The sequence below is a fragment of the Ranitomeya variabilis genome, chromosome 3 (assembly GCF_051348905.1).
Source record: "Ranitomeya variabilis isolate aRanVar5 chromosome 3, aRanVar5.hap1, whole genome shotgun sequence".
NCBI lineage: Eukaryota > Metazoa > Chordata > Amphibia > Anura > Dendrobatidae > Ranitomeya > Ranitomeya variabilis.
This window is the reverse complement of record NC_135234.1, coordinates 711082963-711097956: the sequence shown is the minus strand read 5'-3', so window position 1 is coordinate 711097956 and position 14994 is coordinate 711082963. Positions and strand designations below refer to the sequence as shown.

Sequence of the window (14994 nt, the reverse complement as noted above, 5' to 3'; positions counted from 1 at the left end):
GTTTTATGATTTGTCAGAAATACCTGGTCTTCAGTCAAGGAGGCAGACCTTTCCTCCCTGCTTCAGACCGCACACAGCTGTCACTCACATCTTCTTGGCGCCGGGCGCCGCCTCCTCACCGCTGTTTTCAAAATAGCCGGCGCCTGCGCTCTTTTCCCCTGTCTGGTGCAGGCGCAGTGAGCGCTGCCCGTCTTTCCTCATATGCAGTCCAGCTGACTGCGCCTGCGCGGCCGCCCTGCCTGTGAATCCCAGCCCCACAGTGACTTATGATTTATTCACATTGCGGGGCTGGGATTCACAGGCAGGGCGGCCGCGCAGGCGCAGTCAGCTGGACTGCATATGAGGAAAGACGGGCAGCGCTCACTGCGCCTGCACCAGGCAGGGGAAAAGAGCACAGGCGCCGGCTATTTTTAAAACAGTGGTGGTGAGGAGGAGGCGGCACCAAGAAGATGTGAGTGACAGCTGTGTGGCGTCTAAAGCAGGGGGGAAACGCCGGCCTCCTTGACTGAAGACCAGGTATTTCTGACAAATTAAAAAACGGATTATTTCTCTAGTTACAGCACCCAGAACTAAAAGAGCCACCTTGTCAGAATGCAGCATTACTGCTGCACAAGGTGGCTCTTTTAGTTTGAAACGACTTTGGGGTGACAGGTTCCCTTTAAGTGTCCTCATTCTGTGTTATGTAGACTTCTAACCATACTATTGAGTCACTGTTGGGCTCTGTTCACATCTGCGTTGGTGGATTATGAACACCAGGTGACAGGTTCCCTTTAAAAGTGAAAAGTGCAGTTAGCTTTTAGGGCATGATCACTTCTTGAAGTATTAACTTTTCATGTAACATGTCATGTGTACATGAGGAGTGGCACTACTCCTGGCCATTACATGACGACTTGTATCCTGAATTTTTACCAGTTTCCCTCTCTGCAGGCTTGTGCTCTTATTTTGCTATCCACTCTGAGCTGGTGGGAAGAGACGAGCTGTTGTGAACGCTCCCATACACAGCACACAGATGGATTCTTGCTCTACAGTCTTTTTGCACACATAAGCAGCCATGAAGATGCGAGTTCTGCTCTGGAGTGAGATAGAAGACTTGTTAGGGTAGGTGCACACGGTCAGTAAGCGGCAGTGCTTTGGATGTAGCACATGTCCGCTCCGTCCAAAGCGCTGCCAGCTTTTGAATGCAGGTGACTCCACATGTGATCTGAACCGTGCGGAATCACCGCGTCCAATACATTGTACGGGTGAAGTTTACATTGTGGAGACTCGCAGAGGCAAGATACATTGACATGCTGCAGTCTGGAAAGACGCTCCGCATGCCCGTTTCCACAGGTGATCCCCTGGCGACTCTGGACGCATAGTGGGCATTAGGTTTCTTGAAATCCCATCCACTATGCTGTAACATCTGGTCGCTGCGGGTTGGACGCTGTGGAGGTACACAGCGTCTAACCTGCAGCATTTACTGACCGTGTACACATACCGTCAGAAGGTTCAGCAAAATCTTTGTGTCTCCCTCTGCCCGTTTCCTCACTCTGCACTCCTCATCCCCCTACCCTGCCCATGGAGTATAATAATGTGTGTAACCTGATACCTCACTGTGCTGGCTGTCCAGTGTGGAGCAGTTTTCCTCATCAGAATCTATGACAAGTTCATAATGCAGGGGTAGGGGAAGAGGTGTCTCAAATCGTAAAAAAAAAAAAAAAAGTCTGATATGATCTATTACACCTTCATTATTGATTTATGCCAAGTTTGTTGAAAGTACAGTTCCCTTTTAACCCTTCAATGCCCTGCCACTCCAAGGCTGACTTATGGACAAGAAAATATCACTTCTGGTACTGGCGAGGACCACTAGGGTGGATTCAAAGAGTAAGTAATGGTTATTAACCGGTTTTAAAATATTTCCTATTGTTTAAACTTTTGAAAAACTCATGGTAATATACTATTAGGAGGTGTCGAAACTGGGATCAGATGGTCGCTTTCCTTAAAATAAGGGGGCTGCAGCAAATGGAAAAAAAAACCCTCCGAATTGCCATTGTCTCTGTTCTGTGTAACTTGCTATTCCCATCTGATCCCTCGTGAGGGAAAAAAAAAAAACAAACGTTCCAGTACCTATTATGCTGTCAGAATGTTGATGAAGAGGACACACTCAGTCATAATGGGTGGATGGCAATTTACAGAGTTGTTACAATAGGGACAGTTCTTGTACATATTAGACTGGCATGTGCACCAAAAGCAGTATTAACTTGTGGAAGATAAGGGCAGCAAGACCATGGCTTGGCATGTATAGCAGTATTGCTTTAATAGACCCGTCTGCTTTTTCCAGCAAGTACGATTAGTAAAGGGTCAGCTTGTAGACTGTAAAAACATTAATGTTCTTCAACAACCGTGACGCCTGGATTGCACAGCGCATTATCAAAGTATGATCCATAAATTAGAAGCAATGGTGCGGACAACTTATTAAATGTCTAGAAATAATTAGCCGCATAGGTTGCCAATGCTTTGATGTTTCATTCAGGGAACGGGAGGGCACCATCAGCTCACTGAACAGCATCACAGGTCTATACAGGAGGGGACCGCACACAGAACTATTCCCCTAACCACAATGAAACAGCGATCAAGCAAAAACAGAGCGCTGCCGAGCAACCAGAGCGCTGCCGAGCAACCAGAGCGCTGCCGAGCAACCAGAGCGCTGCCGAGCAACCAGAGGGCTGGCGAGCAACCAGAGGGCTGGCGAGCAACCAGAGGGCTGGCGAGCAACCAGAGGGCTGGCGAGCAACCAGAGCGCTGCCGAGCAGACATTTGTTATTCCGGGTGTTCAGTTTCTGAACCTAAAACTCCTGTTCTGCAAGAAACGCTCAGTCCTCGCTTAGCTTTAGAGTGGCTTTCCATAATTAGATCATGTACTTCGAGCAAGCTGCCAGACATGTTTGTCTACTTGTGCATATCTACATTTTGCAGTGGAAATCAGTAGATCTTCGCTATACCCCATTTTGCACTTTTTTTTTTTTTTTTTTTTTAAAGAATGGCCAAGGCAAGTGCAAACAGAATGAGCCTCTGCTAGTCTGCAGTCAAGGAGCCGGAGACACGTTACTGAAAAGTCTAGCTTTGTGGTTCCTAGTCCCACCCAACTGGGACTGTCTGATGTCCCCAAGGACAGGACTTGGGATGAGTAAAGAAACTGTCCTCCAGGACATCACTTAAGCCAGGAATAAAGGCACGGCCAGCTTGGCTTCTAGGCCCAACATCACCATTTCATTATCTGCTAAACTAGGCTTCTTCAGGGGTTAATGAACGCTGCTTTACACAGTGCTGGAGCAAAGCCTGATGGGAGTGAAAGGACCAGACCATTTCCTTAACACCTTCTCTTGCATCCTCAGATTGCTGCGAGCGTATCTAATCGGCGTTGGCCTCAACTTCTTATGCAAGGTGTGTCATCCTGAGAGTATCCAAACCCACCAGAAAGGCTTTAGCAGAGTCATGCCATGGAAACCATTGCCCTAGTCATGCAGACGATACATTAGGAATGTCATACCGGTCAGGTCCAGGACCTTCTTTCTACCCATCTACAGTAGTTTGAGACCTGCTGACACCTAGCGAGATACTAGCGTTAGGGACCATCCTGATCAGGTCCAACTAGTCAAGGTTATTATGCTTCTTTGAACAAACGACCGTCAACCAAGCGCCCGATGTTTTCTGCATGTACTTCTGTATTTGTTTATCTACAGCAGGGGATCTAGTCATTGTTTTTATTTTAGGTTTTATCCATTATTGGCCGCAATGTATATGTGCACCTACATATTACACTTACATCAATAGGTGTGATACTCTGTTTTTCGATTCTGCCTTAATTTCTTGTACTTGGTATAATTTGGGGATGAGCCATGCACCTTGTTTAGTCCCGCTCTGCCCCTGTTCATTATGAGGCGAGTTACTAGAGTTAGGGACTGATGGGGTACACCTTGACGTGGTGGATTGGCTTTTATGCCAATACTATTACTATTTACTTTCTCCAGGGTATCATCTACTTATTGTCTTCATTCCTTGTGTTAATACATTGGGAACTGAGGCCGCTGAATTTTGCCTCCAGGACCGTACAACTAGGATGGGAACAAGGCATGACCCCCCAAAAAATAAACATATGTCATGGGTGGGAGGGGGGCAAAGGGACCATAAAAGATGACAGGGAATAATATACATCATGTGTTCCACGCGAGCAAGATAATCCCCAGCGGGCACTAGTAGCACTTACCCATTGGCCAGTTGTCATACACATGTTTGGCGATGTCTGCTGCCGAATCATTTGGTGAAAAGAGAAATTCTTTTGTCTTGCCGCTTACCAAGATAAGACGTAAATTAATCTGTAAAAGAAATTGGAGAGAAAAACAAAAAGGATTTAGTGATTTAACCCTAATAACAAATTGTTAATAAAAAAGTTTCATCGCTGACACGTATCTTATTTCTCTGAGATATTCACATTCATATTGTCGAATATTTACTTGGATGCATCTGTATTAATAACATGGCTCCCAATACGTGTGGTCAGGAACAGAGGTGGCAATGCGCACAAGGCTCCATACACTTCTTTCTTGGACTTGGAAAGCAAGCGCTGCACTTTTCAGAAGCTCCCATAGGAGGAAAGCAAGCGCTGCACTTTTCAGAAGCTCCCATAGGAGGAAAGCAAGTGCTGCACTTTTCAGAAGCTCCCATAGAAGGAAAAGCAAGCGCTGCACTTTTCAGAAGCTCCCATAGGAGGAAAGCAAACGCTGCACTTTTCAGAAGCTCCCATAGGAGGAAAGCAAACGCTGCACTTTTCAGAAGCTCCCATAGGAGGAAAGCAAACGCTGCACTTTTCATAAGCTCCCATAGAAGGAAAGCAAGCGCTGCACTTTTCAGAAGCTCTCATAGGAATTGATAGAGAGCTGTACAGGTAACACCGCTGCATTCCAAAGCTCAAAGAGAGGTCTCGTTCAAGACCGACGTACCGTCTAGTGATGTGCAAATGTGCTCGGATTGCGATTGTGGGGACTGCGTAACAAACAGGCAATCCTCTCATGTGTTAAGGCTGTCTAACAGCTGCAAACCATGCAGCCGCAGGGACTCGAACATAATTGTGAGCCTTCGCGGGCAGGGTCCTCTCTCCTCCTGTACCAGTTATGACTTGTATTGTTTAAGATTATTGTACTTGTTTTTATTATGTATACCCCTCCTCACATGTAAAGCGCCATGGAATAAATGGCGCTATAACAATAAATAATAATAATAATAATAATAATAATGTATGAGCACAGCCAGATGCTCAGATAACACGTTATCAGAGCACGTTCGATCATCACTAGGCCATCCACCAGACATAGGATATACTTTCCAAGGGGTACAACCCTTTAATACAGCCTCACAGTATAACCGGTGTGCCAGTCCCTATCACCTACTACGGATCAGGTGTCACATTCATCAACGGAATGCAAAAAAAAAAAAAGTGTCTGAGAAATAAAACAATGAGGCTCTGAGCTTTTTCCCCATGCACACACTGAAAAAAAGTGATGTCAGGTTTTCATTAAAGGGGCTGTCCAATTTAAAGTTGTGTGTGACCAAAGGGATGCACACTTCTAAAATAAGCTCACCAATCGTTTTGATAGGCTGCAGCGGTAGTGTGCGCAGTAGATATGACATCACTGCTGCAGCCCATCAAAGCAGTGATTGTTATGATATCTGCATCCATATGGCCTCATAACATTTTAAACCAGACCCCTTTATTATGGTATTTAAGCAGCACAGAAAAACAGTCCATGCTGAAAACATTAAACAGGTACGCATTGCCCATAAGTAGTGACATCTCATTTGTAAGCCCCCTCAGATTTATCACCTAAATGCCCCCCTGGCAGCGTGACTAACACATGAACATCTCGTGGGATAAAAATTCTGATATTTTCCAGAGTTTATCTATGAATTTAGTCATTGAGCTACAGCAAGAATAGAGGTAACAGTACGCTGATGGCTAGGACCTGTAGAATCAACATTTGGGATCATTCTAAGAACTGTGTAGGTTTCATCAAAAACAAACTGGAAAGTGAAAAAAGATGAGCTGCAATACCGGACACAGCCTATAAGGGAGCTGTTTCAAGGTAAGAAACCATTTTTTTCCCTGAACAACCCCTTTAAGGACCACAGGAGAGCATGACATTCAGTTTTGCACCAATTCATTGCAGTTCATGCCAGCACAAATTTCATAACATTATTTGGACATCAAGACATTCGGTGGTGCTCAACCAAATAAAAGACAGCCCCAATTATAGAGTCTCTTCAGAGGACAAATGTTTGGTAGCACTCACCGGTCAAAAAAATAATCCTTTATTCCATAAAACTAATAAAAAAAACAACAGCGGAGAACATGCATACATCTGGGTAACAGCCGTTTCGCACCAGCCAGGGGCTTCTTCCTGGTCCCTGCATCTACCTGGTGTCCATTTGTATCCATGTGCTCCATACATTCATTCATTTTCTTGGTACTGCAGCTGGTGCCAAGGCCACCTCCTTACATAAAGATCACACTAGAGAGATGGTCACGGTAACGTCCTTCAGATAAATAAGTTCAGAACGCATAACGTGATAAACTGAACTCTTCAGGTGCCAAGCCCAATAATCCTACACTGCTTCGAGGAGCACACCGGTGATTTTATTTTCCCATCTATTAACAAATAGTAATGTGTATGCAGAGAGCACATTGCAATATTCACAGTCGCAGTTTTCCACACTGCTCCGGTGACACGTGGCCGTGTTTGCGACTAGCTGAAACACTCAGGGTCCTACACAAAACAATTTGCTAAAAGTTAAGGAAAAAAAAAAAATCACAGACGTGCTCCTTTGAAGACATGCATCACCTATGTTTTTTTTTCTAGTGTTTAGAGCACTTTATTCCATTTTCTGTACACATTTATGGGGACGTCACCTAGCCTGAGCTACTGTTACCATCACTTAGAGATCTTCTTTAAAGCAGTCAATAGACTGGAGATCCTCAGTCTGTGAGCTGTAAAGAGGACACTGTGCAAGAAGGGGGAGGAGGTGAGCTGTGACCATCACACATTTTAAAAGGCTGATCCTGTGTTACCTATATTTTGGCAATACCTTCATTGTAAATGCTGCCTGTGATAATACCGAGATAAGTGATCTGTACAGAAAAGGATATTTCAGTTCATCATTAGCCTCAGACCAAGGCCAACAGGAGAACTGCAAGATTTCAAGATTTTATAAAGTGATGTAGACAAAAAAAAAAAAAAGTCAACAAAAATTCTTAAGATATTTCTTTCATGTCAATGCTATATACTCTTGTCGGAGTGTCTCACAGTAATATAGGCTGGATGTAAGATCTGTGTGTATCTTGGGGGCTGCACATATACCAGCACAGCTTCTATCCTGCACTTATTTCCCCTTCCTGCGTTTTCCTTTTCTATGACCATCTTTCTCTGCCCTCCATGAGATTCTAGATATCATCAGAGCCAGGAGCAGGCCTCTTACAGCTTTTTATCCATTTGCACAGCACTCAGCTAGATAAAGAACTGGCAAACACATTGCAGCAGTAAAATGGAAGGAAAAAAAAATTAACGAGGGCAATTCGTAAAGTTGCTTAACTTTGCCCTTAGGAAGCAAATGAACAAATAAAATTTTGCATAAAAGTGTGCATAGCCTTAAACCTTGGATACCAAGAGCGAGATGGGGACATGTATACAAAATAGGTCTTAAAACAAAAACAAACAAAAAAAACACGGACCCTATGATTTCACAATACACTGTCCTTATTTATGGAGGTGTAGTCAAGTGCAACCACGTTCAATTAAGGCTATAAATATTTAACATGTACATTTCCTCCTGATTAATCTCTGAAAGACAAAACGCATATTATTTATAAGCCCCCACCCCCCATCAGCCTGATGGAATGGGCTCAGTAATGACATAAGGATCTGAGCACTAATCTGACGGCTAACAGGAGATATCAGCTGTGATTACAGATCAAAGGTTGCTGACCTGGGTTACTACTAGAATAGGAAACCAAAGGTGAAACGCATCCCTCCCCAAAGAGGCTCATCACTCAGTCCCCCTTCATTAGTGTGGAGCGCCTGAAGACATCACATCTCACACTGCACGGTTGTCAGCAGCTCTGCACCACAGTCAACAACTAATTACAGTAAAGGCCAAAAGCACGGACCGGCTCACTCATTATTACACAAACATATCGCTAGTTAAAGTCACACCGAGGAGCCATCAATTACAGTCAAACTCTCCGAGTTTGAAGAGTTCCTATCTTTTCAAATGAGTCTTCAAAACAAGTAGTCATCTGTGTCCATTAGGAATAGTGTGAATTAGGATCATTATATTTATTACACCCTGCATTTTTCACCAGATTTCCCCTTGGCAGGCTCCATCTCCAATTTTCAGTTGTCCCTTAACTAGTAGGTGGAACCCAGCAGCCATGTAATCTCCCCCACACTTCACTCACAAAGAAGAGGTCCTGCTTCCCCATCTTTATAGTATACCCTAAGCTCGTGGGTGGTAAATAACTGCAATGACATCTTCCATACATTTGACTCGGAAGAGGAGAGCCTGCTTCCCTATCTTTATAGTATACCCCTGAGCTAGTGGGTGGTAAATAACCGCAATGCCATCTTAAATACATTCACTCAGAAGAGATCTCCTGCTCCCCTATCTTTATAGTATACTCCTGAGCTAGTGGGTGGTGATTAACTGCTATGATATCTTTCATATACTCCACTAAGGGTACCGTTACACTAAACGACTTACCAACGATCACGACCAGCGATGCGATTGTTGGTAAGTTGTTGTGTGGTCACTGGGGAGCTGTCACACAGACCGCTCTCTCCAGCGACCAACGATCAAGGGAACGACTTCGGCATCGTTGAAACGGTCTTCAACGATGCCGAAGTCCCCCTGCAGCACCCGGGTAACCAGGGTAAACATCGGGTTACTAAGTGCAGGGCCGCGCTTAGTAACCCGATATTTACCCTGGTTACCATTGTAAAAGTTAAAAAAAAAAACACTACATACTCACCTTCTGATGTCTGTCACGTCCCCCGGCGTCCACAGGGTTACGCGCTGCTGCCGAGCTTCCTGCACTGACTGAATGTGTCAGCGCCGGCAGCAGCGGTGACGTCACCGCTGTGCTCTGCTTTACGGCCGGCCGGCGCTGACACATTCAGTGCAGGGAAGCCGCCGGCGGGGGACGTGACAGACATCAGAATGTGAGTATGTACTGTTTTTTTTTTACTTTTACAATGGTAACCAGGGTAAATATCGGGTTACTAAGCGCGGCCCTGCGCTTAGTAACCCGATATTTATCCTGGTTACAAGTGAACACATCGCTGGATCGGCGTCACACACACCGATCCAGCGATGACAGCGGGTGATCAGCGATGAAATAAAGTTGTGGACTTCTAGCTCCGACCAGCGATATCACAGCGGGATCCAGATCGCTGCTGCGTGTCAAACACAACGAGATCGCTATCCAGGACGCTGCAACGTCACGGATCGTCGTCGCTCTCGCTGCAAAGTCGCTTAGTGTGACGGTACCTTAAGAGCTAAGGGTCCCCTATTTTTATAGTATACTCCTGAGCTAGTGGGTGGTGATTAAGTGCTATGATATCTTCCATATACTCCACTAAGAGCTAAGGGTCCCCTATTTTTAGAGTACATCCCTGAGCTAGTGGGTGGAGACTAGCTACTATGATGTCCCCCTTACACTGTACTTGCAAAGTAGGGGAGATCTTGCTCTCCTATCCTTATAGTACACGCCTCAAAGACAGGAGCCGCATGGAGCAAGAATGTCCTTTTATCTCATATCACAGTGTTGCACTGACTTATTAGAAGTCACAGCTTCGTCTGTGCCCATCTCACTTTGCTCCTGCATTTACCAACCCTTCCTCTCTTCATAAGACAACAGGCATTACGTAACCAGATCGCTCAGAGAGCTAACATTCTGTAACGTCTTTCAAGATGGCTTCTGCTGTTTTTAAGAGTGTATGATGAGTCCAGGAGGCAGGGTAAGAAAAGGCTCACAAGTGGAGAAATATGCATCTCTGAAAAGGTGTATTACAAATTTATATTAAGCATTGTTCTAAGGCCGTGACCATTTAGGGTAGAAATGAAAATACCATTGCCTATCTTTATGGTATACCCCTGAGCTAGTGGGTGGAGAGTAGCGGCTACACCTTCCTGACACTTCACTCCCAAAGCGAAGATCCAGTAAATCCCTGAGCTAGTGGGGAGACCAGACTGCACTGAAAGAAGGAGAGCCTGCTTGCTTTCCTTGTTAGTAATTGTACACTAATTAGAAGTAGCAGCATAGACCGTGCCGAAGTCTTTCTCTGCTCCTTCCCTTCTCCATAGACTACTATGGGCAGCATATAACTCAATCACCATATTGCTCAGTGAGGCATCATTCTGTACCATCTCAAGACAATTTTTAGCCAGAGGCAGGAAAAGAGATGTCTCATAAGAGGAGAAAAACACATCTCTAAATCACTAAATTCTTATATTCCCTTTCTGAAAGGAATAACCGTGACCATTAATGCAGAAATGAACATAACATTGCCCCGTGCAGGGACTATTACCGAGCACGCGAGCGCCCACCACTGGGCCATACAGCGGCCTCCAGCCCCTTGTTATTAGTGTTACTATCAGAGGCGGATTCCTGGGAAATCCTTTATAGGAGAGAGCAGCAAGTCTGCAGCTTACATGGGAAAAGCAGGCGGGGATTCTTCGAAGATGGCAATCTATGGGGCTCCACTGGTTAATTGGATGAGGTTCCTAAAGATCATTTCAGGAAAAGGTTAAAGCGGCTGATGCTATTCACAGACACATGGAAATGATCAGCTATTTGTTTTCAGGCTTCGCTTTGGATCAGGTTGTGAAAAGCCCTCTGATGTCGACATGCAGCAAAAATCGTCGCCATGGAAACTATTATCTCTCCGAGCGGATCTTGAATGATGTGCGGATCTTTTCAGGTTCTTAATCAGGGAAAATTCCTTCGCTAATGCAGCGATATGTTGCGGGTTCAGGAGATCCTAGAGAAGATTCGGCATGTTTGGTGGTAAACAGTTATTTTACCAGATACAAAAAATAAAAAAATAATGAGGGGATAGGAAAGAAGAAAGATCTGGAGGAAGAGAAGTTGTGGCGAGCGGCCATCACTTTGTGCGAGCTTGCTACTTTTTATTTTTAATGAAAAAGTAGAATACATCCAAAATCCTCCAGACTTCCATGCATCTACCGGGCACAGCTGGCATTGGACGAGGTGTAGGGGGCACAGCTGGGCTCTGGCCGGTTACAGATGAAGCCGCGCTGGGTTTTCCTCCTCTTTTTGGCTTGGATTGCATTATGTATGCAGTGAAGGTTGCCCTGGCCAGCACACACGTCTCCTGGACCTTCTCTATGACATGGCGGCCTGATGAATGGCCAGGGATCACATATGATGGACGTAACCCCTATGTGTAAGATCTAAATGGGTAACTGGCAGTACTGGAAGCTCGCACACCAGCCGTGGACCAAGCTGGGACCCTCTCATGTTAGGAGGCCAATGATGGTCACACGCCACTCCCTCCCTCTGCCCCCTGCTTCTATAGTGATCCCCCCATACACTACAGGGTATGACGGAGCTGTACACACAGCAGACATATACAACGCCGGGGAGCATGGCAGGAAAAACAAACACATCCACACAGCTTCAGAAAGGGAATTTGATGCAAACTATTTATCTGCCTGGATTTATTTTTGCAGGAACGTGGGTTATGTAGCAGGCCAAGAAGGTCACACTTAAAAGGGGCTGTTTAGAAGACTAGCATTCATAAACATTCGGATTCGAAAAGCCTCCCGCCCGATCCTGCATTACACAAGCCAAGACGGTGTAATGCCCAACATCTCCTGCGGGGGAGCTGGAGGGAATGTAACACAATGACAGATTACGGCTGATCACTGGAGGCACCAGCAGGGGGAGACACTGAGCAGTTTCTCTCTGATAGGCTCTTCTATGGGTATGTGTTCACATGCAGGAAAAGATTATGGGCTTTTCAATAGAAACCACTTCAGACCAGAAAACCTTGTCAAAAACTCCATTCCTGCCAGGTGCTGAAGCATTATTTTGTAAAGTTGAGCAAAAAACAAAACAAAGAAGAAGTGTCCAGGACGTCAGCATTAGAGTGCCGGCCATAGAAGATCACACAGTCTTGGTCCAGCTACTGCGGAGCTGGACCTGCAGATATTTTTGTCCAACTTTACTTGTGTCCAACTTTACTTGTTCCCCCACACCGAACGTTGCGGTTTTAGGAAATGACAAGAGTTGTGCAGATTCCACAAGGAATCCCCATGAAAGACGTGGCAGGTTACTTATTTCCCCCTTGAGGTCTTCCCATTGAAATCAAGAGGAAGGGTATTCAAAAGAATATTTGTAACAGTTTTTGCAGCAGATCAGCTTCAAACGCCCCTAAGAAATAAGCAAAACTTTGAGAACAGTAGGGATTGTCCAAAGTGGAGACCCTTCCTAAAGGGACCTGTCAGCAGTGTTGTGCTCAGTAACCTACAGACAGTGTCAGGTCGGCACAGTTATACTGATTACAATGATACCTGGTGATGAAATCTGTCTTGTGGTTGTTTTTTAATCATTATTTTCAGTTTTTAGCTAATGATATGCTCGTGCTCCGGGGCGGCCTGTGGGGGGTCTTCATGTAGTGCTCTGATTAGGTACTGATAATGCAGAGAGCTGACCTATCCCTCACTGACCTACCCCTAGTTTACATAATGAATATATGTAAAAACCTTCTGCAGGCAGGTGGCGCTGCAACATTTTCGCATGTGTACTGTTAATAAATGTGGTTGAGCATATCCCAACAGTACACATGCAGAAATGTTGCAGCGCCACCTGCCTGCAGAAGGTTGTTTTTTTCTTTTTGCAGTATGTACATATATCCATTATGTAAACTAGGGGGCAGGTCAGTGAGGGATCAGTGACCTGTCAGCAGTCTGCATTATGAATCCGGCGCCGACCGACACTGTCTGTAGGTTACTGTGCACAATCCTGCTGACAGGATCCCTTTAAACGTAATCTATCATTAGGATCATAACTTCTAAGCCGTCTAGATGGGCATAGGAAGCTGAGTAATAGGAGACCTGGATATCTGTTCAAATGGAAGAGGACTAGAACTGTAGTGTCATCTATTGGAAGTAGCAATCCTAAAAGTCAATATCGACCTTTTAATGAACCTTGTCACGATTTAGGATCAAAACCAAAATTATTTAATTTCTCAGAAGAGAACTGCATGGCGTTTAAGCCTCCTTATACTGGAATGCCACTCTCCCCAAGTAAAAACAATACCCTTTAAAGCCTTGATATCTGTGACCGGATGTCTAATTCCAATAAAATCCACATTTTTCTTAATATGTAACTAGTAATATAATTAGCAAGGCCGAAAAAAGACATTTGTCCATCCAGTTCAGCCTATATTCCGTCAGAATAAATCCCCAGATCTACGTCCTTCTAAAGAACCTAATAACTGTAAGATACAATATTGTTACGCTCCAGGAAGACATCCAGGTTTCTCTTGGATCCCTCGACTGAGTTCACCATCACCACTTCCTCAGGCAAGGAATTCCAGATTCTCGCTGCCCTAACAGTAAAGAATCCTCCTCTATGTTGGTGGAAAAACCTTCTCTCCTCCAGATGCAGAGAATGTGACCGTCACCTTCCTTGGTATAAACAGATCCTCGGAGAGATAAATGATCTGTTAAAATGTATGGGCCGGACATAGATCTCCCCGAGAATCTGCCTCCATAGATTATTGTGAATGACAGTCTGCTCTCCTGATCTACATGCCTCACAATGGGAATGCCCCCTTTCATTTACAATAAGCCCTGGAGGCAGATTCTCATGGAGATCTATGTCCGGCCCATAGACCTTAGCAGTTCATTTACATATTTCTCCGGAATAAGACATCGGATCACAGATATTTATATATAGATGGCTTGGGATGGTTGATCCTACTGACACATTCCCTGTAAAGAGGACCTGTCACCAGGTCAAAAGTTTGAGATTTTACTCATTTTCCCCAAATTTATGAAAGCAAAAACCAGAATAGTCAGGAGAGGAGAGAGAAAAAATAAGGGTAAAAACTGGCGACTTCTGACCTGGTGACCGGTCCTCTAACCCCAATCAAACATCTTTGCCTGTATTGTCACCAGAAATGAGGCTTTTCTACAGTGAGATGAGATCGGAGCAGTCAGGAGGACTGGTAGACATGTGCTGCCTGACATCCCTAATACCAAGTCTATGGCTGCTAGGCATGATCACCAGTAACCAGACATGACTACTGGCCAGACAGGGGAGCAGTCAAAGCGCGTGATGAGAATGGAAACCATCGGAGTGCAGTCAGTCCCAATAAGGGCTACAGAGAACAGAAGCCTAATGGCATATGGTCAATACTACCGTAGGTTAGAAATGAGATCTGAAAGACTATTCCGATTTATCTACTGACCAATAGTGATAACATGTTTTGACATTTCGGATAAAATTATTTTGAAGGAGTGGTTGGTGACTACCCTAATGAATACTGACCCAAAGCCCCCATCGCTGACCTCATCTCTCGGCTCTTGTTTCTATAAAGCAATGGACAATGCTCTATTCAATTCTCAGACCCCAAGATCACAAACTAAAACGAATGATGGAAAATGAGGAACCTCGCTCCACGAATTCCGACAGCACTAGACATTGCAGGTTATAACGTCGGCGCCAATCGATAGACTCCCACTTAACGGCCTAGTACCGTCACAATTTCTTTCGGCAGGGGATTTTTCAAGCCGTACTGTTAATTATCTTTTCTCTACAAACTTTCTCATTAACTGATTTTAATTACGCTAAAATGGCTTAAATAATCGGAAACGGTCTAATAAGTGTCGCTCTCACCCGACAGGTTTAATGAAAGGACTTCTGACAAGATCCTG

General features: G+C 44.8%; 1 protein-coding gene across 1 annotated transcript in view; it reads right to left on the bottom strand.

The window, feature by feature from the left end:
• Nucleotides 1-14994, bottom strand: part of UBL3 (ubiquitin like 3) — a 141668-nt gene that overhangs the window by 35629 nt on the left and 91045 nt on the right. The window contains exon 2 of the mRNA XM_077298277.1: nt 4247-4355. Within this exon, the coding sequence (XP_077154392.1) occupies nt 4247-4355 (109 nt within the window). The remainder of the gene's footprint in view (nt 1-4246; nt 4356-14994) is intronic.